Source organism: Oncorhynchus kisutch, linkage group LG21 (assembly GCF_002021735.2).
Source record: "Oncorhynchus kisutch isolate 150728-3 linkage group LG21, Okis_V2, whole genome shotgun sequence".
Lineage (NCBI taxonomy): Eukaryota > Metazoa > Chordata > Actinopteri > Salmoniformes > Salmonidae > Oncorhynchus > Oncorhynchus kisutch.
The window spans coordinates 25,884,293-25,905,080 of NC_034194.2; the positions used below are offsets into that span (position 1 = coordinate 25,884,293).

General features: G+C 41.1%; 1 protein-coding gene across 5 annotated transcripts in view; it reads left to right on the forward strand.

Moving 5' to 3' along the window:
- The window catches only part of LOC109866340 (ankyrin repeat and SOCS box protein 2-like), a 51,461-nt gene that overhangs the window by 16,566 nt on the left and 14,107 nt on the right, over positions 1-20,788 (forward strand). Inside the window, exons 1-6 of one of the 5 annotated variants that reach the window (XM_031800645.1) lie at positions 2,354-2,490; positions 4,521-4,648; positions 10,959-11,252; positions 13,394-13,563; positions 16,120-16,275; positions 16,786-17,031. In XM_031800645.1, the coding sequence (XP_031656505.1) occupies positions 4,641-4,648; positions 10,959-11,252; positions 13,394-13,563; positions 16,120-16,275; positions 16,786-17,031 (874 nt within the window). In that variant the 5' untranslated portion in view covers positions 2,354-2,490; positions 4,521-4,640. Of the gene's footprint in view, positions 1-2,294; positions 2,491-4,520; positions 4,649-8,748; positions 9,093-10,958; positions 11,253-13,393; positions 13,564-16,119; positions 16,276-16,785; positions 17,032-20,788 lie in introns of those variants that run through there. The other 4 variants (XM_031800646.1, XM_031800647.1, XR_004204693.1 and 1 more) reach the window with 4 other exon arrangements.

Consider the following 20,788-nt stretch of genomic DNA (forward strand, 5'->3'; position numbering starts at 1 on the left):
ACACAACGTGGATGACGTGGATTGAGACGCATCCAATGCAACAAAAAAAATCTTCAACTGACAGATTTTTTATGGCGATTTTTTATCATGATGATTTGATCTACACGGGGATGCGGACATGGGCTCTAGGGGGTTGTTAAGCATCCTAAATAATGACATAGATTCAGGCCATAAGGGAAGCATGATGTAAGATGCAAACCTGGTATTCCAACTGATTATAGGTTACTAAAGCCAACAACATACTACTGCGCCACAGAGTTTTGATAAAAACAGTGGAGGGAAAAAAACATATCTGATAATCGCACTCTGCAATTTATTGCTGTCCAGCAGATGTCACTAACTTGCATTGTGAACAGATAATGAAGCTGAGTAATTAACCATTTTTCAGCACAAGCACAACTTGGCCTTCAGAAAGCCTTGGTTTATGATCACTAGTGAAGATGAGCCAACTGAAGATTGCAGCAGACTATGTATTGTTGCTCCCATCTGTTACATGCACTTATGTTAGCTTTTTCAAAAGCTTTAAAACTGGCAGCAATTGTGTCGAGGCAGAGGAAGCCACTCAGTAAAAGGCACATGACAACCCACTTGGAGTTTGCCAAGAGGCACCTAAAGACTCCCAGACCATGAGAAACAAGATTCTATGGTCTGATGAAACCAATATTGAACTCTTTGGCTTGAAAGGCAAGCATCACGTCTGGAGGAAACCTGGCACCATCCTTACGTGAAGAATTTTGGTGGCAGCATCATGCTGTGGGGATGTTTTTCAGCGGCAGTGACTGGGAGACTAGTCAGGATCGAGGCAAAGATGAACAGAGCAAAGTACAGAGAACTCCTTGATGAAAACCTGTTCCAGAGCGCTCAGGACCTTAGACTGGGGGCGGGGGTTCATCTTCCAACAATACAACTACCCTAAGCACACAGCCAAGGCAGGAGTGGCTTCGGGACAAGTCTCTGAATGTCCTTGAGTGGCCCAGCCAGAGCCCAGACTTAAACAGATCGAACTTCTCTGGAGAGACCTGAAAATAGCTGTCTAGCAACTCTCCCCATCCTACCTCACAGAGCTTGAGAGGCTCTTTAGAGAAGAATGGCAGACATTTCTCAAATACAGATGTGCCAAGCTTGTAACGTCATACCCAAGAAGACTCAATGCCGTAATCGCTGCCAAGGGTGCTTCAACAAAGTACAGAGTAAAGGGTCTGAATACATATGTAAAAGTAAAACTAAAACTGAGGGGGAAAAGGGGGGGAAATGATTGAATACATTTTAGAGTAAGGCTGGTACGTACTTGAACTAAATGTGGAAAAAGTCAAGCAAGTAGTCTGAATACTTTCAGAAGCCACTATAAATAAATGTTTTATATATAGAGACCCGTTCCAAATGGACCAAAGGACAACAAGACTCGTTCCATATAGACCTGGTCCGATCCAAACCTGGTCTGATCCGATCCGAGTGAGGGAAGCAGGGTGCCATACTGTGTATGTAGGCTACTGTGAGTGTGAGCAACTGACACGGGGTGCAGGGAGGAGGGAGAGAAAAAGACAGCAACCAAAAAAGCCAACTCGCACTATAGTACACTAATAGTTGCAGTAGTTAGGTTATTTCACATCCCAAATGATTACGTAGGAGCTGTCTTGACTGCGTCAAAACGGAAAAAGCTAGATAAGCTAGCTAGCTAGGCTAATTGAGGCTGCCTGCACTTTCTCGTCCTACACAGTCACAAACAACAACAACTCCATTCAAAATATTAAGTTAGCAGCCTCCCTGTAACTTTTAATTCCATCACTTTAATTCCGTCTTCCATTGATTAGATATCTCCTAACTTTTGCTACATAGAGGCTCTATGTCTGTAGCCTATTGCCGCTTTGATGACTTATGCTTGGCCAAAACAAGCTACACGTGCCACTCTAGTGAAAAGCAAGAGCAGCAGCATAAATGACGATGATCCTAATGCTTTGTACAGTCAGTGTACATAGAACTACATTTACATTACAATTTATCCATTCAGCAGACGCTCCCATCCAGAGTGACCTACAGCTAGTGCATTCATCTTACGACAGCCAAGGGAGACATACACATATCCCTGTCATATCCCAACCACGTATCACATACATAATACGGTGTAAAATACAATACAAAATGCTTAAACATGTCTGTGTCTATTCACAGTTCCCGTCGTGTTGCAATGTATTCTTTCAGTTTTCTGAATCAGTTGTTATTGCTAGCTTGAGTTACCTGGGGTGGTAGAGAGTTCCATTAAGTCATGAATTTATTTAATACTGTGTGTTTCCCAGCCACTGTTCTGGACCTGGAGACTGTGAAGAGACGTCTGGTTGCATGTCTTGTGTGATACCGATGAGTGTCTGAACTGTGTGCCAACTGCTTGAACAGACAGTTCGGTACCTTCAACACATCAATACCTCGCACAAAGACCAATAATGATGCAGTCAATCTCGCCTCAACTTTGAGCCCAGAGAGATTGACATGCAGGTAATTTACATTCGCACTCCATGTACATCTAAGAGCAATATGTGCTGCTTTGTTTTGGACCAACTGTAATTTGCTTATGTCCTTCTTTGCCGCACCTGACCACACAGCTGGACAGAGGTCTAGGATTCAAGATAGCACTGACCATCTGTAACTGCTTAGTGGGATCTCATTGCTTGCTTGTGCTACCTGTGCTCAGCGAAAAGAATATGACATACTTCTAACTTGGTCAGGTATAAATGAGACAGTTTATAAACATCAACTGTTTTAGACAAAACAAATGTAACCAAGCAAGATAAAATAACGTTCAATCAATACTGATTACATGGTTACCACAGGGTTAGCAGCGTAATGGTTATCGTTACCACCCGGAGACCAGAAGATTGGGGATTTAAATAGCTGAGCACAGTAAAGTCTATTATCCCACCCAAGAGTATGAATTAGGCTGCTTGAGAAGTTTAAATCCTAAGCAACCTGCCTACACATAGTTTGAAGTACAATAGACCAGCATAGCTACAGTTGTACGCCAAAGCTGTGTGCTAGAAAACCTTGGTAGAGCATGGGTGGAGTAGGCATTGCGGTGCTGTAAAACCTTGGTAGAGCATGGGTGGAGTAGGCATTGCGGTGCTGTAAAACCTTGGTAGAGCATGGGTGGAGTAGGCATTGTGGTGCTGTAAAACCTTGGTAGAGCATGGGTGGAGTAGGCATTGCGGTGCTGTAAAACCTTGGTAGAGCATGGGTGGAGTAGGCATTGCGGTGCTGTAAAACCTTGGTAGAGCATGGGTGGAGTAGGCATTGCGGTGCTGTAAAACCTTGGTAGAGCATGGGTGGAGTAGGCATTGCGGTGCTGTAAAACCTTGGTAGAGCATGGGTGGAGTAGGCATTGCGGTGCTGTAAAACCTTGGTAGAGCATGGGTGGAGTAGGCATTGTGGTGCTGTAAAACCTTGGTAGAGCATGGGTGGAGTAGGCATTGTGGTGCTGTAAAACCTTGGTAGAGCATGGGTGGAGTAGGCATTGTGGTGCTGTAAAACCTTGGTAGAGCATGGGTGGAGTAGGCATTGCGGTGTCCATGTGAACTTCCTTTCTTTTTCAGGCTTCAGACCAATGCCCACTTCTCACTTAAAACACAGTTTTTTTGTTTTTAATCATAGGTCATTAATGTGTAGGGGACTTCTGACTGCAAATACTACTACATACATACATATACATATAACTGTATCCCAGTAAAGAGATTGTGTGTTCAAATCCCAGGTGGGGTGATATTGAAGAGTCAGTACTAAGGGATCATTTAAAATGTGACCATATTTTGATTGATGAAGTATTTGTTTGACTATTTTAGCTGAACAGCATACCACTTACCTTAAAACCCCATACAATTTCATTACTTTACTTGTAATGGATTGAGACACCTGGAACCATCACATGATGTCCTGACGACTGGTAAAACAAATGTCTTGAGAACATCTTACAAATGTCCAAACATGGTCCTCAATGAAATCCTGGTAACTTACAAGGAACTACACAAAGGTCCCCTAGAGAACATTCCCTTTGGACCATCATGCAACATCCTAATAACTAGTCAAATGTAAATCCTGAAAAGGTCCTGAAATGGTCCTTAGTGATGACCTGGTAACTTTCAGGGAACTACACAAAGGTCCCCAGAGCAGGTTGCCTTGGGACCATCATGCAACATCCCCTTGACCATCATGAAACGTCCCCTTGTGGTCATTGAATGGCCCATGGATAACGTCCTATCAGAACCAAGTAGGAACCTTTTCGAAACGTTCCCTACTGGGAACTGCGACCAAACCGGAACCTGTGCTGAACGTGTTCTTAGTGTCCCAAAGTTAATGTCATGTTTTAATATTCCTAGAACATTCTCAGAACGTCAGTGGGTTAACATCTTGCCAAAACTCTTAAAGGGACCTATTGAGAACATAGCCAAATGTCCTTAGATTGTCCCCTGTTTGCTGGGATACTACAGTACTATAGTTTTTTTCATGTTGGTTAATAAGCAACTTTGCACTTTCAGTGCCACCACATTCACTGATGCAGTTGTGCAGACTGAAGATCCATCAGCAGATTGGAATCCCCAGACTGAGGCACATCGACACCCTGCCGCTCCCACCAAGACTAATCAAGTTCCTCAACTATGAAAAGGTACATTTCCAGGATGTCTAGGAATTTATTTTTGTTTAGTTGACTCTAAGTCCACAGATTCCGTGACTTGTTTTCAATAAATGTGATTGTTTTGCATATTGTAAGCCAGTTGAGATGAAGGGGGAATGTTTCTTTGCACAGTTATGTACTGCATAATAGGCTTGATTTGATATTACAATGGCAGGAGTAACATTCAAATGAATCTATTGTAAATTATGGGTAAATGTAACTATTTACTTACTAATTCCTATTCGATTATCAACAAAATAGGCAAACAAATAATGCATGACTGGCTACTGCTAGCCTGAAGAAAAATTGTGTGACTTGCTTCAGTTGGTCAAAAGTAGTCAAAGAAGAAACTCTGAGACTGTCCATCTAAACAGTGTGACAGGATTATTGCTTTAGCAAATGTTGGTTACAGACATAACAATGTTGAATTAATGTTTATGTAAGATTTGTTTTGTCACTTTACATTAGGTTAACTTTTAATCCAAGATCTAATTGGAGAGGTAAGTTTACTCAAGTAAACAGCAAATGACAAATTAGTTGTTTTCTATTTTTGTTTAGTTGACTCTAAGTCCACAGATTCCGTGACTTGTTTTCAATAAATGTGATTGTTTTTTATATTGTAAGCCAGTTGAGATGAAGGGGGAATGTTTCTTTGCACAGTTATGTACTGCATAATAGGCTTGATTTGATATTACAATGGCAGGAGTAACATTCAAATGAATCTATTGTAAATTATGGGTAAATGTATGTACTTGTAGGTATTTGGGTTTGGTTAGCAATAGCAACTCTGACTCTTATTGATTACTAAGTTAATTGTTTACCCTGCACAGTGAGATTTTATTTGACTAAAGTGCAGTGAAGTTGCCTGTATCAGAAAATAAACCACAGCTTGGAATGCTTCTCAGGCAATCAGATTGTTTGGCCAGAACTATCCATTATATAGTTGAATATAGTGATTTCAGTACTGCATTGTGTACAAAGGTCTGTTGCCACAGGTGGGTGGAATTATTTCAGTGTTTAATGTAAAAAAAAGAAGTTAATTTTTATATTCATAGAAAAGATTTATTGACAGACTCATTTAATGCTAATGATATCATCAGTACTTGCTTGAAGTAGAGCCATACAATGTCAAACACTGTATAAATAAAGTCTTAAAGGAAAACGATATTCATTAGTCCATTGTTGATACAGTCCCAAAATGTTTTGCATGTCAGCAGTCAAGTTGTTAAGATATTGGACTTCCAAGAAGCAATATTGCACCGGCCACATCATTATGTTGATGCAGAAAGGTCAGATGACATAAAAATGTAGCTCTTTGACCACGCACAACAGTGGAAGTTTGGCATAGAAAAAAGGATACATTAGCATAACAATATGGTGATGGATCTTTGATATGAACGGTTTGATGTGTTCACATTCGAGAAGTCAAAGAAATGATCCTGATAGCTGAAAGTGCACTATTTACTTACTTAGTCCCATTCGATTATCAATGAAATACATATAATGCATGGCTGGCTACTGCTGCCTGCATTTGAGCCTATTCCAGACACAGATTTAGGTCATTCATTTGCCCCATATATTTGTCATTCAGTTTTTTACTGATCTGTCGCTTTGTAAAAATGTGCATGGGTTTAGCTCAGGTCATAATGACAAAGACATTGGGGGAAATGAGAGGGAGGGGGAGCGATGCTTGCTCAAATCCAATAATGACAGGAAGCGTAACATGCACCACATACATTTCTTTACAGACAGCCAAACTAGCCAATTTAGTTATTTAGATTGCACAGCGCAGCACAGATTTAGTGACAGAGAGATGCGTCCTGGCAGCTGAAAATGACTTCATCCTGATCAAGTATAATTACAAAAATGTGTCGTATCGTAAACATATTCGAAAAATTGTCAATTTCCATTACAATGCTCGTTTTGTCTGAGTACTCAGCACACCCCTACTAGAAAGGGGAATTTTGACCATGCACAACCGGGGAAGTTTGGCATAGAAATAAGGATGCATAAGCATAAAAATATGATGGTGAATCTTTGATATTTGATATTTGAATGTGTTTGCATTCGAGAAGTCAAAGAAATGATCCCCACAGCTGAAAGTGCACTATTTACTTACTAATTCCTATTCGATGATCAACAAAATAGGCAAACAAATAATGCATGACTGGCTACTGCTAGCCTGAAGAAAAATTGTGTGACTTGCTTCAGCTGGTCAAAAGTATTGTTATAGTAGTCAAAGAAGAAACTCTGAGACTGTCCATCTAAACAGTGTGACAGGACTATTGCTTTAGCAAATGTTGGTTACAGACATAACAATGTTGAATTAATGTATATGTAAGATTTGTTTTGTCACTTAAGGTGTTAGGGGGCAGTATTTTCATTTTTGGAAAAAAAAGGTTCCTGTTTTAAACGGGATATTTTGTCAGGACAAGATGCTAGAATATGCATATAATTGACATCTTTGGATAGAAAAAGCTCTAACATTTCCAAAACTGTAAAGATATTGTCTGTGAGTATAACAGAACTGATGTTGCAGGCGAAAGCCTGAGAAAAATCCAATCCGGAAATGCCCCAGGTTTTGAAAGCGCTGCGTTCCAATGACTCCCTATTCAGCTGTGAATGTACCATCAACGAGCTTACGCTTTCTACGTATTCCCCAAGGTGTCTCCAGCATTGTGACGTAGTTTTACGCATTTCTGTTGAAGAATAGCCGTAGGCGGCCACATTGCGTAAGTGGTCACATGGTGGCTCCGAGAGAGATTCTCGAGTAAAATACAGAGGTAGCCATTATTCCAATCGATCCTAGTGAAAAAGATATTGTCCCGACGGATATATTATCGAATAGATATTAGAAAAACACCTTGAGGATGGATTCTAAACAACGCCATGTTTCTGTCGATATTATGGAGCTAATTTGGAATATTTTTCGGCATTGTGGTGACCGCAATTTCTGGGCGATTTCTCAGCCAAACGTGAAGAACAAACGGAGCTATTTCGCCAACAAAAATAATATTTTGGGAAAAAATGAACTTTGGCTGGGAGTCTGGTGAGTGAAAACATCTGAAGTTCATCAAAGGTAAACAATTTAATTTGATTGCTTTTCTGATTTCCGTGACAAGGTTGCCTGTTGCTAGCAAGGCATAATGCTATGCTAGGCTATGATAAACTTACACAAATGCTTGTCTTGCTTTGGCTGTAAAGCATATTTTGAAAATCTGAGAGGACAGGGTGATTAACAAAAGGCTAAGCTGTGTTCCAATATATTTAACTTTTCCAGGAAGATGTATGTCCGTTGCGTTATGCTAATTAGTGTCAGATGATGACAACGGTCCCGTTCACGGGATGGGGTGTCACTACAGGTTAACATTAAGTTAAGTTTTAATCCAAGATCTAATTGGAGAGGTACATTTACTCAAGTAAACAGCAACTGACAAGTTAGTTGTTTTCTATTTTGATGTAATTTACAAAATAATGTTCAGAATAGGCATGCACATTTTCACACTTATATTTCCACTTTGAAATTGTGAACAGCCTTTGTTCTTCATTACAATCATTTCTTAGGCGAGAACTGAACTAACCCCTAACCTTAGTATAGAGGTCAGTATTGACTTAACCCCTAAGCTCTACACTCAACGTGGTATTAAAAGACTGATGACATGACTGTAACTGTAGTGGCTGGTATGCTGGAATACAGCTTGTGGGGTATCTATGACCTTGCCCTCATACAAAAATAAATGCAAAGTGCCCTCGGATCAAAATGAAACAAACACATGATGCAGCTTGACCTGCCAAAAAAATGGGAAGAAGTCAACCTTGTCGATAAACTTGACCCTTTTTCCATGGATTTGTTTGTCTAAAAAGAAACAGGCATCCGCAATAAACACCTCTTTCCATTACATTGATTGTAACACAACACAATACCAGACCTCTCAACACAAGGAACAAGGCAGACCAACTCGCCACAACCAAACCTGACACAGACACAACAAGAGTCTGACCTAGCACAGGAGGATTACAAGCCTGAACACTGTACTTGGGACAACTCACAGTTTCCATTGAACACAGTCAGTCATTGTAATATACACATATTATATGATTAACACATTTTCTGATTAGTAAGATACTCACCATGTTTTGGGATTCCTCGCTGTTACTCCCAGGAGTTCCAGCTATTTGTTTTGTTGTTCAGTGCTATCTAGGCCAGCTGCCTCTCAGGAGTATTCTGAGCTATGAAGGTGGGAGAGGAAAAGTTGGCCCACTACCCTATGGATATCATGTGAAGCTCCCAGAAATATTCCAGATGGTTGGATCAGAAGCCCTGTCTCAGAAACATCTACTGAGAGAGGAGTGGAGAAGTCTTAGTGGGGGAGTTTAACCGGAGAGCGAAACTTTGACACTCTTTTTTGGAAAACTGTAAGAGCTTGTGAGAAAGGTAAGACATATTTTTATTTACATTGTTATTTGGCAACTTTGGTGCACTTTTGTTGTTGTGTAAAAAAATCCTACATGGACCTTTCTGTTCCTTTTTAAACCTCTGAGATAGATTTGTTTTTACATTTAGCTCAACATTAAATTACTCCACCAATCACTGCGGATAGATCAGCTTGCTATGGATCAGGAAAGCTATTTAAAGGCATTGGACAGATGAGTGTAGGGTGCTAGATGCAACTGAAAGAGAGTGAGAGAAGGTGGAGGAGGCTTGGTTTGAAGTGGTGGGTATCTTGTTGTTATGACATGTATCATCTGAATTATGCTCATAGAATTATATCTACTGAGGAGTGGCTTATATGAAGGAACTTTTAATGTCTTAGACCATCAGAAAGTTGGCTTAACGTTGGAACAGCTAGCTAGTGTGCAGTGCAGCACAATAATTAAAATAAACACACTTACTTTTACTAGTTAATAAATTGTGATAATGTGACAACTATAGTATCCTTAAGGAGTATTTAAAAGTTGAATCCATTATTTTCGAATGAAAAATCGCTTGTTGGACAGTAAAGAAATGCCTGTAATGTAAAATAATGTTTTTAACTGGTTCCCATACTTTTAAAATAACGATTATCTTCGGGAACAGTTTAGATCACTTTCGTTTGTGGTTCTGATTCTATTCCAAAAAAAGAAAAAAAAGGGGTTTCGGTTCTGTTCCCTGAACCAGTTCCAACCCTTGGTTATTTCCAAATCACTTGAAAATGAAATGTGTAGACTATTTGAAAGGGGAGCATATCATAATTTCATTATCCAATCTTAACATAATCCCAGCCTCACCCAACCTAAACAAACTCATTCAATAAAAGTTTTTCCTTCAAGCATGGTATGCTATCTTAGGAGGGAGTTCACCTTAATTGACAAACCCACTTGCACATATGTTCCTTTAATTTACTCAAAACCATTCTAGAATTGGATGACAGTGGGACTGCTTCATAAATGCCACATTGTAGGTTCAATTGAATCAATCCCATAGTCTCTGGCTACAGTACTTTCCAATTATCTCTCCTTTCTCCCAAAGTGTGCACTTGTTCACTTCCTTTAACTGATTTGAAAGGAAAAGCCTAGTGGGAAAAAAATATGGTGGAAACTCCCAAGACCATGCCTTCATCAATCCAATGCTTTTAGATTTTTGGAAAGTAGTGAAAAGGTCAAAACCCCTTCAGCAGGAATGGGTATTTGGAACCACCCTATGTAATATATGTCCTACATTGGACTTAGGGGGATGATGTAGTGTGTTCCAGTCAAAATTAAAGGGAAATCTCACCCCAATTACATTTGATTGTCCTACACAGTAAGCAGTATGGACACGGTAATACAGTGATACTTTGTAACTTTTTTTTAAAGACATGGGCAATGTCTACACTTTATACGTTTTTTTGCATTTCTGGAACAAGACCAATGCGAGTCAATATCCCCGATAATAACATTTTCGCACGTCAAGTCCAAATCATCTTAAAGTAAATTAATTTAGCTGAACAATCAAGACCAATATGTCATTTTGTAATTTGGGTGAACTATCCCTTTAATCATGGTCTCTAGACTGAAGATGTTACAGCACCCGCCCGGATCAGGCTTGGCCACCCCTGGTGTATATTGATTAGGAATGGGTCTCTCAAGATCCAACATGGTGGACATAATGCATCATACATAAGTGATTTACAATTGGCTCATTCATTCCCTTCCTCTCCCCTGTAACTATTCCCCAGGTCGTTGCTGAAAATGAGAACGTGTTCTCAGTCAACTTACCTGGTAAAATAACGGATAAATAAAAAATAAAAAAATACACTGTATCCTCTCTTTTTCTCTCCAGATCCAACATGGCAGTTGCCAGCATATCTATCCCTGGTTCCACGCCGGGCCACAAAATGGGGTTTGATGACTACAGTCTCTACAACAACCTGTCAGATGACGAGCTCATTCTGCTGGCTATCGAACGCAGCCTCAGTGATGCACACAATGCCACTTCACCAAGTGAAGCCAGCAACAGCCCAACAGCTCTAGGCAGAAGAACAGTCCAGTATAGGTCAAATCCATCCCCAACCAGGCCAAACACACCGAGGCAGGAACCAAGACATAGGCCGCCTACTGCAAACCCAACTGACGCGTATGTGCCAGCTGAAAAGAGCCTTCATTCTTTTTCATTATCCACTTTTGGTTTTGGGCCACCATTTATATTAAGTTGTAGGCTATGAATAGTTACATACAATTCCAATTTCATGGCATAATGACATGCTGCACTATAACTGTCCATATTACATAACATATCTGTAGTTACAGTGTACAGCAATAATTATCTGGTCATTACAAAGTAGTTCCAAATCAAATCAAGTTGTGTTGGTCACATTCACATTGTTAGCAGATGTTATTGCGAGTGTAGCGAAGTTCTTGTTACTTGTTACAAGTCACTACATGGCACAAGGACAACGTAATAAAAAATGTTGCCAGTCAAGACATGGTCAAGGAAAGTGTTCTCTGATTATTATGTTGCTCTAGTCAGTCATATGCATCTATGTGTCACTGTACAGACTCCATCAATGCAAATGTTTTCCGAATCATCTAACCTTACGTTTATTGTGGGTTTTGCCATTCGATATCATATCTAGGTTGCAGATATGCATGAGAGTGACTGTTTTCTCAAACGAATGACTTGACTTGTGAGGTGTTTACGTCTGCTTAGCTAACTTGACTAAACTATTTAACCGCTTACTGCTAGCTGGAAAACCGAGACGCCTAGAGTATCGTTTGTTGACATACAACACCTCGTTTACAGGCTGGTCTGATTGATTCCAGTGGGCCACGTGCCAAACACCTGTCCCATCAAATCTCGTGATACTGATCCCTTACCCAACCTGCTTTTTGGGAATACATCCAAATAGCATGGTCTGAAGTTCACATGTCACCAAGGTTGAAAAATAGCAACACTGATGAAAACAAGTCTCTGTGCTGAGTTGGATGCAAGATTGCAGGGTTCATAAGGTTTAACTAGGTCATGTTACAGTATTGGCAGGACAATTGCAGCATTGCGTGTGCTTGTGCAACACGTTGCTATAGCATCTCCTAGCGATAGTTTGTCGCAAAAACCTGTAGCATGGTACAAGTTTTTTAAAAGAATATTAAACTAACTTTTTAGTGCCCTGCAACAGTCTCAAGCCTACCCCTAAGAAAAGCTTTCAGAGGAACATTATAGTGGCGATAAGAACTAGAATTGAAGACAGGTATTTTAGATGTGTGTACTGTAGTGATTGATACAGAGCTTCTCATAGTAAGCATGTCAGCAATGAGAATCAAACATTTCACTTTGAAGAAACACACAATATCCAATGAGCTTAGGGTCCCACTGTATTAGCTTAGTTCATTTTACGTACACATTTGCAGCAGTCAACTGTGACTGTCAACTGAGTATATCTCACTGTTATTGTAGCAGGAGAAGGAAATGTGAAGAAAGAAGGAAATGTGATGAGGTTGTGGTGACTCATTTTGTCACAGGCAATGGAAAGCGCATGCTGGCAATGCACAGAGGCGACGGCTCCATTCAGTATGTGCTGGAGACAGAGGAGTAAGTGTCTTCTTTCACAAAGGGTATCTTAGCAACGCATCTTCCCTTCACACCAAGACATGAACACTAGGATATGTAATGATGTTTGTATTAATATGTGACGGCATTTATTGTATGTTCGTTTTCCAGCTCATAGGATACAAACCTGCTGGGAATGATCTTCTTAAAAGGAAATTCCACCACTTTCACTTTTCAAGATAAGAAAATGACAAATACAACTAAATAATAGTGCACAACAATGATTTTCTAAATCTGCAACAGGTTTCTAGCCATGGGAGGGCCTTTTCCTGCTCACCGTGTCACCACCATTCTAGTAGTGTTTACAAATCCCTGCTTTTAAAAACGTTTTTAGTTTTGATGACATCCTCAAATTGCACTATTTTATATAATCTTTTAACCACAGCGCCATTTCCACAAATGTAGACAGTGCTATTGTGCTTGAGATAAAGTGGTGGAATTCCCCTTTTAAGGTAACCAATGTTTTTCCAACACCATAAACCCTAACTAAGGATGAGTGAATTTTGTTTTAATCCACTATCCATAACTCAAAGTTACCTCATTTAAAAAATCATCACTGACAGAGTTACTGAGTTTGAGAATGATCTGGATTTCCGCTTAATGTCTTGTATTGTACATGTGGGCTAGAGAAAAAAAGCAAGTGGATGATGATGGGTATGTTTGCCTATTAGGGAACAGGACACTATTGTGCAAGCAGTCCTGAATGGTGATGTGACTATGGTTCAAGCTATGGCTAAAAACAATGCGAATAACATACTGTGGCCTGACAAGTATGGATGGATCCCGCTGCACGAGGCTGCATATTATGGCCAAGACCAGTGTGTTAGGGTTCTTCTTGGGGGTAAGTGCAATTCAAAACTCCATGTATGAACATGTATAGCGATAGGTTAATGTTTAACATTAGTACAGTAATTTTGGGGATCATTGTTGTTGTCCTTTTTGGTAACACTTTTATTTTACAATCCTATTTCAGCTAGTTGACCTGATATTTACCTAGAACGTTTGTAGTGGTAACTAGGGCTGTTACGGTGACCTTAAGACTGCCACACCGGCGGTCACGAGTCACGATGGCAGTCAAATTCCACAAGACAGTTTAGTTACGGATATTAGGCTTCTCCAAGCGCTGATGCTGCTGATGGTCATTAGTAGCCTACCAAACTTGCTAACTGTCTGGTACTCAGCACTCTATTGTCCCTCTAATCACTCTCACATCATTGCAAATGTAATCAAACATTTCATGAGATCCCATGAGCTTATGTTTTGCAACATTCCTATAGGCTATGCAATTGCGTGAGAAAACAGAGTGATGGCCTCTATTAAAAAGTGGAGGCCATCACTCTGCTTTCTATAGGCTAGGCTTACTATATTTATTTCACAACGTTCCTAATATTAAGTACATTGCTTCTCTTTACAACAGGAATATAGCCTACCTGACTGGCATGAACATGAACCACAGTAAAAGCGTCCTTCATTCTCTAAGTGCATACAGATGACATGTATTTTTCCCTCTATCCCTGTTTCGACAGGTGCATGATAATGGTCCATTCTAAATAAAAATACATTTTAGTACATGTAAAGACAATAATAAATCAAGAATAGACCATATTATCCTGTCACATGTGAATGATAAATTATCACTTGTGAATGATGCCCAGTTTGTGTGCAGTAAGGCAAGAAACGCATGCATTGTTTTTGCGACTTTTTCAAATCAAGGTCACACACCTCGTGCATTCTAGGCCATAGGCCTATATGTTTTGATAATGGTTCAAATAACTTCTTAGAATTAAGCACATTAATCCACTTTCCAACAGGTGCAAAGCCTAACTGGCATACATACACAGCACATGAGTTTCAAGTTTTGGGAGATAATTTTCACCATAAAAATGCACCTTCATAATAAAAGCATTACATGCATAATCACATTTGCATTCACTTTCGATAGTGGTGTTTTCTAACTAATGGAACATTTCCGCTGATAGCCTACTGCCATGTGCGTAATGTTGCGCTTATAATGTGAAGATATAGTTGAATAGATTATCAACATTTTTAAGCTAAACGTTCTGATCTGTTGTGTCAGCCTCATTGCTTAAACATTTTTGGGATGATAGTGGTTGCATTCATTTGGGATCTATTCCATTCCACAACTGTCCCAGACTATGTTTGAAATATTTATTTATTGCACAGAATAGATAAGTCATCTTTTTTACTATGGGGGATAGAAGATTGACATAGGCTAGTGATTTTCTGCTGTTTGTTAGGCCTACTCATCTTGTTGGCTGACAAAAAGTAAATGTGGACAGTTTTTCCTATATCTTCAATATGCACCTCGGAATTGGATGAGGACGCATGCAGTTGAGTCCCCGGTGTGTCTGTCTTAACTTGTAACCTTTGAGAAAGACCTGATCACATGATGGAGAGCCATTTCAGTGAGAGGTGCTTTGGAGCATGTAGCTGGGAAAAGGGAATTATAATTATTAGATTCAGCCCAAGGGCACAATGGCCACTGGCCGCAAAAGGCACAGATTTTTTTAGGGGGCATTGCGGCCACACAAAGAGGATGGCGTTATCAAATGCTTGTCAAATTGTGAATGAGGGACTGATGAAGTGTGTACAGTCTGCACAAAAAAACAAACAAAGCAGAGCTCATGCCTTTCATGCAACTTTTTTCAAATAGTCATTCGTCTCATCATGCAGCTTTAGAATGTATTAATACTCAAAACGTATAGCCCAACGTTTGTATCACAACTAAAGTTACATAAATAACTCTAAATGAAGCATACACTGTAGGAGCACCTGTTTCTTTGTTAAGCGCTCAACACAGAATAGATGCATGTGCACACTCCCTCAAATTGTTGGAAAGAAAATATGGAGAAAATATCCTTTCTATTTTATTCAGCTATGTTCAATTGTATTCTTAATAATAATACTAATACTAATAATATAAAATAATATGAAACAATGCCACGGAATTCTAAGCAAATCTTGTCTGCTAAATGAACTAGTGTACCTCACAGCCATATGGCATGGGCAGATCAGGACCTAACATAACGACAACTCAGAGTACGCTATTCTTTTCTTCTGGTATAGACAACATTTTCTTCATCTCATGTTTCTTTAGATCTGTCTAAAATAAATAATGGATTTGTTGTGATGGTGTAGGCTATACTACATAGATTTATTAGACTTTAATATATAGATGTTCCAAAGGTCTGCATCAGTGGCTTGAAGGCAATTTATATTTTCTCGGCTCGGAACACCCCTTTTCCCACATAATTACCAAGTATTTGACCATTTTACCAATTAAAACCCAGCTAAGTACCCGACTAAAATACAATATAAAATAAAGCATAGCCTAGTCTCATTGTTATCTCATGTGTTCTTTTTTTCACCCTTCAAGCTCAACCTAGTATGATTAACAAGTGTGACCTGAAAGGCCAGACTGCTCTCATCTTGGCGGTGTACAGGGAAAAGGTGGCCTGTGTAGAGATGCTTCTGGAGAAGGGGGCTGACCCAGACCTTGCCAACAAGGACAGAGAGACCCCACTCTACAAAGGTAACACATTTGCCATAGAGACCCACTAAGACCTATATTATATGCCTATCTCTTTGTAATTATCCTTATATTTTAAGCGTACTAAGTCATAGGCTACTTGACTGATACTAAAATGATGTGTTGGGCAGCAAGATCAGCACTCTGTGAGAAAAAACTGAATGAAAAACTTGCCCTTCATGGATTTGAAAGAAAATGACTGGTACAAGAATTCCTCCAGCCCAAGCCTACACCGATCTAATGCTTTAGGATTTGTGGGGAATACAAGTGAACAAGTGCACACTTCATGAGAAAGGAAAGGTATATGGGGGGGGGGGGCAGGGATGTCTTGATATGAGAAATACAGCTACACTCCAAATCTGCCATTACAGAACATCTCTTCCAATACCATTCTAAGCTGTCTTGCATACACTGGGAATACCCCCAAACCCGTGTTTAGGAAACACTGTCTTCCATGACTAACAATGTCTGGGATTTCTTCTTTTTTACTTCATCTTTGACTGTATTCCACAGCTTGTGAAAGTGGTAATGCTGAGATTGTGGTCATGCTTCTGAATCATGGTGCTGTGGTGAACAAACACTGCATTCAGGGCTGTACAGCTCTCCAGGAGGCTGTGAGCCGCAACAACGTGGAGATCTGTGAGATCTTGGTCCAGGCCGGGGCGAAGCTCAGCCCAACCAACATGTACGGTATCGCGCCCCTATTTACTGCAGCCCAGAGTGGACACGAGGAAACACTTCGATTTCTCATTAAACAAGGTATGTCTTTCCCCTGGAAAAATGGGTGAACTCTGTAGGCTAGCGGTCACCAACCTTTTCTGAGTCAAGATTACTTTCGCAGTCAATAAGCAAGCATTGAGTTACCACTCAGATGTTTTTTAATGACTTAAAAAATGTTACATTAACCTAATATTAACAATTATTCTGTAAGATTGAGGTTTGTGGAGTAGGCCTAATACATGTTCACAGCATATTAGCTACAACATGCCTGGCCTGCCAATATTGTTCTTCTCAGACCATATTATATTTCAAAACTCGAGCTTTGATTACGAAATAGATCAGTTGGTGTAGCACTTACGAGGCACAGCTGAGCATGAATTGAAATAATTTGCAAATAAGTACCTTTTTTATTTTACTGGACTGATGGTATCTGCTTCTGATGGTAATGATGCTTTCAAGACAACTGGGAACTCGGAAAAAAACAAGGTCAAATCATTACTTTTTTTACTTTTTTACTTTTTTAATTTCACCTTTATTTAACCAACTAGGCTAGTTGAGAACAAGTTCTCATTTGCAACTGCGACCTGGCCAAGATAAAGCATAGCAGTGTGAACAGACAACACAGAGTTACACAGTAGAAAAAAGTCTATATACATTGTGTGCAAAAGGCATGAGGAGGTAGGCGATAATTACAATTTTGCAGATTAACACTGGAGTGATAAATGATCAGATGGTCATGTACAGGTAGAGATATTGGTGTGCAAAAGAGCAGAAAAGTAAATAAATATAAACAGTATGGGGATGAGGTAGGTAAAATTGGGTGGGCTATTTACCGATAGACTATGTACAGCTGCAGCGATCGGTTAGCTGCTCAGATAGCAGATGTTTGAAGTTGGTGAGGGAGATAAAAGTCTCCAACTTCAGCGATTTTTGAAATTCGTTCCAGTCACAGGCAGCAGAGAACTGGAACGAAAGGCGGCCAAATGAGGTGTTGGCTTTAGGGATGATCAGTGAGATACACCTGCTGGAGCGCGTGCTACGGGTGGGTGTTGCCATCGTGACCAGTGAATTGAGATAAGGCGGAGCTTTAACTAGCATGAACTTGTAGATGACCTGGAGCCAGTGGATCTGGCGACAAATATGTAGCGAGGCCCAGCCGACTAGAGCATACAGGTCGCAGTGGTGGGTGGTATAAGGTGCTTTAGTAACAAAACGGATGGCACTGTGATAAACTGCATCCAGTTTGCTGAGTAGAGTGTTGGAAGCTATTTTGTAGATGACATTGCCGAAGTCGAGGATCGGTAGGATAGTCAGTTTTACTAGGGTAAGTTTGGCGGAGTGAGTGAAGGAGGCTTTGTTGCGGAATAGAAAGCCGATTCTAGATTTGATTTTAGATTGGAGATATTTGATATGAGTCTGGAAGGAGAGTTTACAGTCTAGCCAGATACCTAGGTACTTATAGATGTCCACATATTCTAGGTCGGAACCATCCAGGGTGGTGATGCTAGTCAGGCGTGCGGGTGCAGGCAGCGAACGGTTAAAAAGCATGCATTTGGTTTTACTAGCGTTTAAGAGCAGTTGGAGGCCACGGAAGGAGTGTTGTATGGCATCGAAGCTCGTTTGGAGGTTAGATAGCACAGTGTCCAAGGACGGGCCGGAAGTATACAGAATGGTGTCGTCTGCGTAGAGGTGGATCAGGGAATCGCCCGCAGCAAGAGCAACATCATTGATATATACAGAGAAAAGAGTCGGCCCAGAATTGAACCCTGTGGCACCCCCATAGAGACTGCCAGAGGACCGGACAGCATGCCCTCAGATTTGACACACTGAACTCTGTCTGCAAAGTAGTTGGTGAACCAGGCAAGGCAGTCATCAGAAATACCGAGGCTACTGAGTCTGCCGATAAGAATATGGTGATTGACAGAGTCGAAAGCCTTGACAAGGTCGATGAAGACGGCTGCACAGTCCTGTCTTTTATCGATGGCAGTTATGATATTGTTTAGTACCGTGAGGTGGCTGAGGTGCACCCGTGACCGGCTCAGAAACCAGATTGCACAGCGGAGAAGGTACGGTGGGATTCGAGATGGTCAGTGACCTGTTTGTTGACTTGGCTTTCGAAGACCTTAGATAGGCAGGGCAGGATGGATATAGGTCTGTAACAGGGTGCCTCCCCCTTTGAAGAGGGGGATGACTGCGGCAGCTTTCCAATCCTTGAGATCTCAGACGATATGAAAGAGAGGTTGAACAGGCTGGTAATAGGGGTTGCGACAATGTCGGCGGATAGTTTCAGAAATAGAGGGTCCAGATTGTCAAGCCCAGCTGATTTGTACGGGTCCAGGTTTTGCAGCTCTTTCAGATGGGTAAAGGAGAACCTGGAGAGGCTTGGGCGAGTAGCTGCGGGGGGGGAAGCTGTTGGCCGAAGTTGGAGTAGTCAGGAGGAAGGCATGGCCAGCCATTGAGAAATGCTTGTTGAAGTGGTGACCGTGTTACCTAACCTCAGTGCAGTGGGCAGCTGGGAGGAGGTGCTCTTGTTCTCCATGGCCTTCACAGTGTCCCAGAACTTTTTGGAGTTAGAGCTACAGGATGAACATTTCTGCCTGAAGAAGCTGGCCTTTGCTTTCCTGACTGACTGCGTGTATTGGTTCCTGACTTCCCTGAACAGTTGCATATCGCGGGGACTATTCGATGCTATTGCAGTCTGCCACAGGATGTTTTTGTGCTGGTCGAGGGCAGTCAGGTCTGGAGTGAACTAAGGGCTATATCTGTTCTTAGTTCTGCATTTTTTGAACGGAGCATGCTTATCTAAAATGGTGAGGAAGTTACTTTTAAAGAATGACCAGGCATCCTCAACTGACGGGATGAGGTCAATATCCTTCCAGGATACAAAGTATGGCTATCAGGCTATCTCTGCAGTAGACTGCAACTCCTCCCCCTTTGGCAGTTCTATCTTGACGGAAAATGTTATAGTTGGGTATGGAAATCTCAGAATTTTTGGTGGCCTTCCTGAGCCAGGATTCAGACACGGCAAGGACATCAGGGTTAGCAGAGTGTGCTAAAGCAGTGAGTAAAACAAACTTAGGGAGGGGGCTTCTGATGTTGACATGCATGAAACCAAGGCTTTTTCGATCACAGAAGTCAACAAATGAGGGTGCCTGGGGACATGCAGGGCCTGGGTTTACCTCCACATCACAGAGGAGGAGTAGTATGAGGGTGCGGCTAAAGGCTATCAAAACTGGTCGCCTAGAGCGTTGGGGACAAAGAATAAAAGGAGCAGATTTCTGGGCATGGTAGAATATATTCAGGGCATAATGCGCAGACAGGGGTATGGTGGGGTGCGGGTACAACGGAGGTAAACCCAGGCACTGGGTGATGATAAGAGAGGTTGCATCTCTGGACATGCTGGTTGTAATGGGTGAGGTCACCGCATGTGTGGGAGGTGGGACAAAGGAGGTATCAGGGGTATGAAGAGTGGAACTAGGGGCTCCATTGTAAACTAAAACAATGTTAACTAACCTGGACAACAGTATACAAGGCATATTGACATTTGAGAGAGACATACAGCGAGGCATACAGTAATCACAGGTGTTGAATGGGAGATCTAGCTAAAACAGTAGGTGAGACAACAACAGCTAATCAGCTAGCACAACAACAGCAGGTAAAATGGCGTTGACTAGGCAGAGAGGGTCGGATGAACTACACACAGAGCCTGAGTGCTGCCGACAGATAAAACATAAACAAACAGAATGGGGTACCGTGATCAATGGACAGTCCAGTAGGCATCAGCTATGTAGCCAAG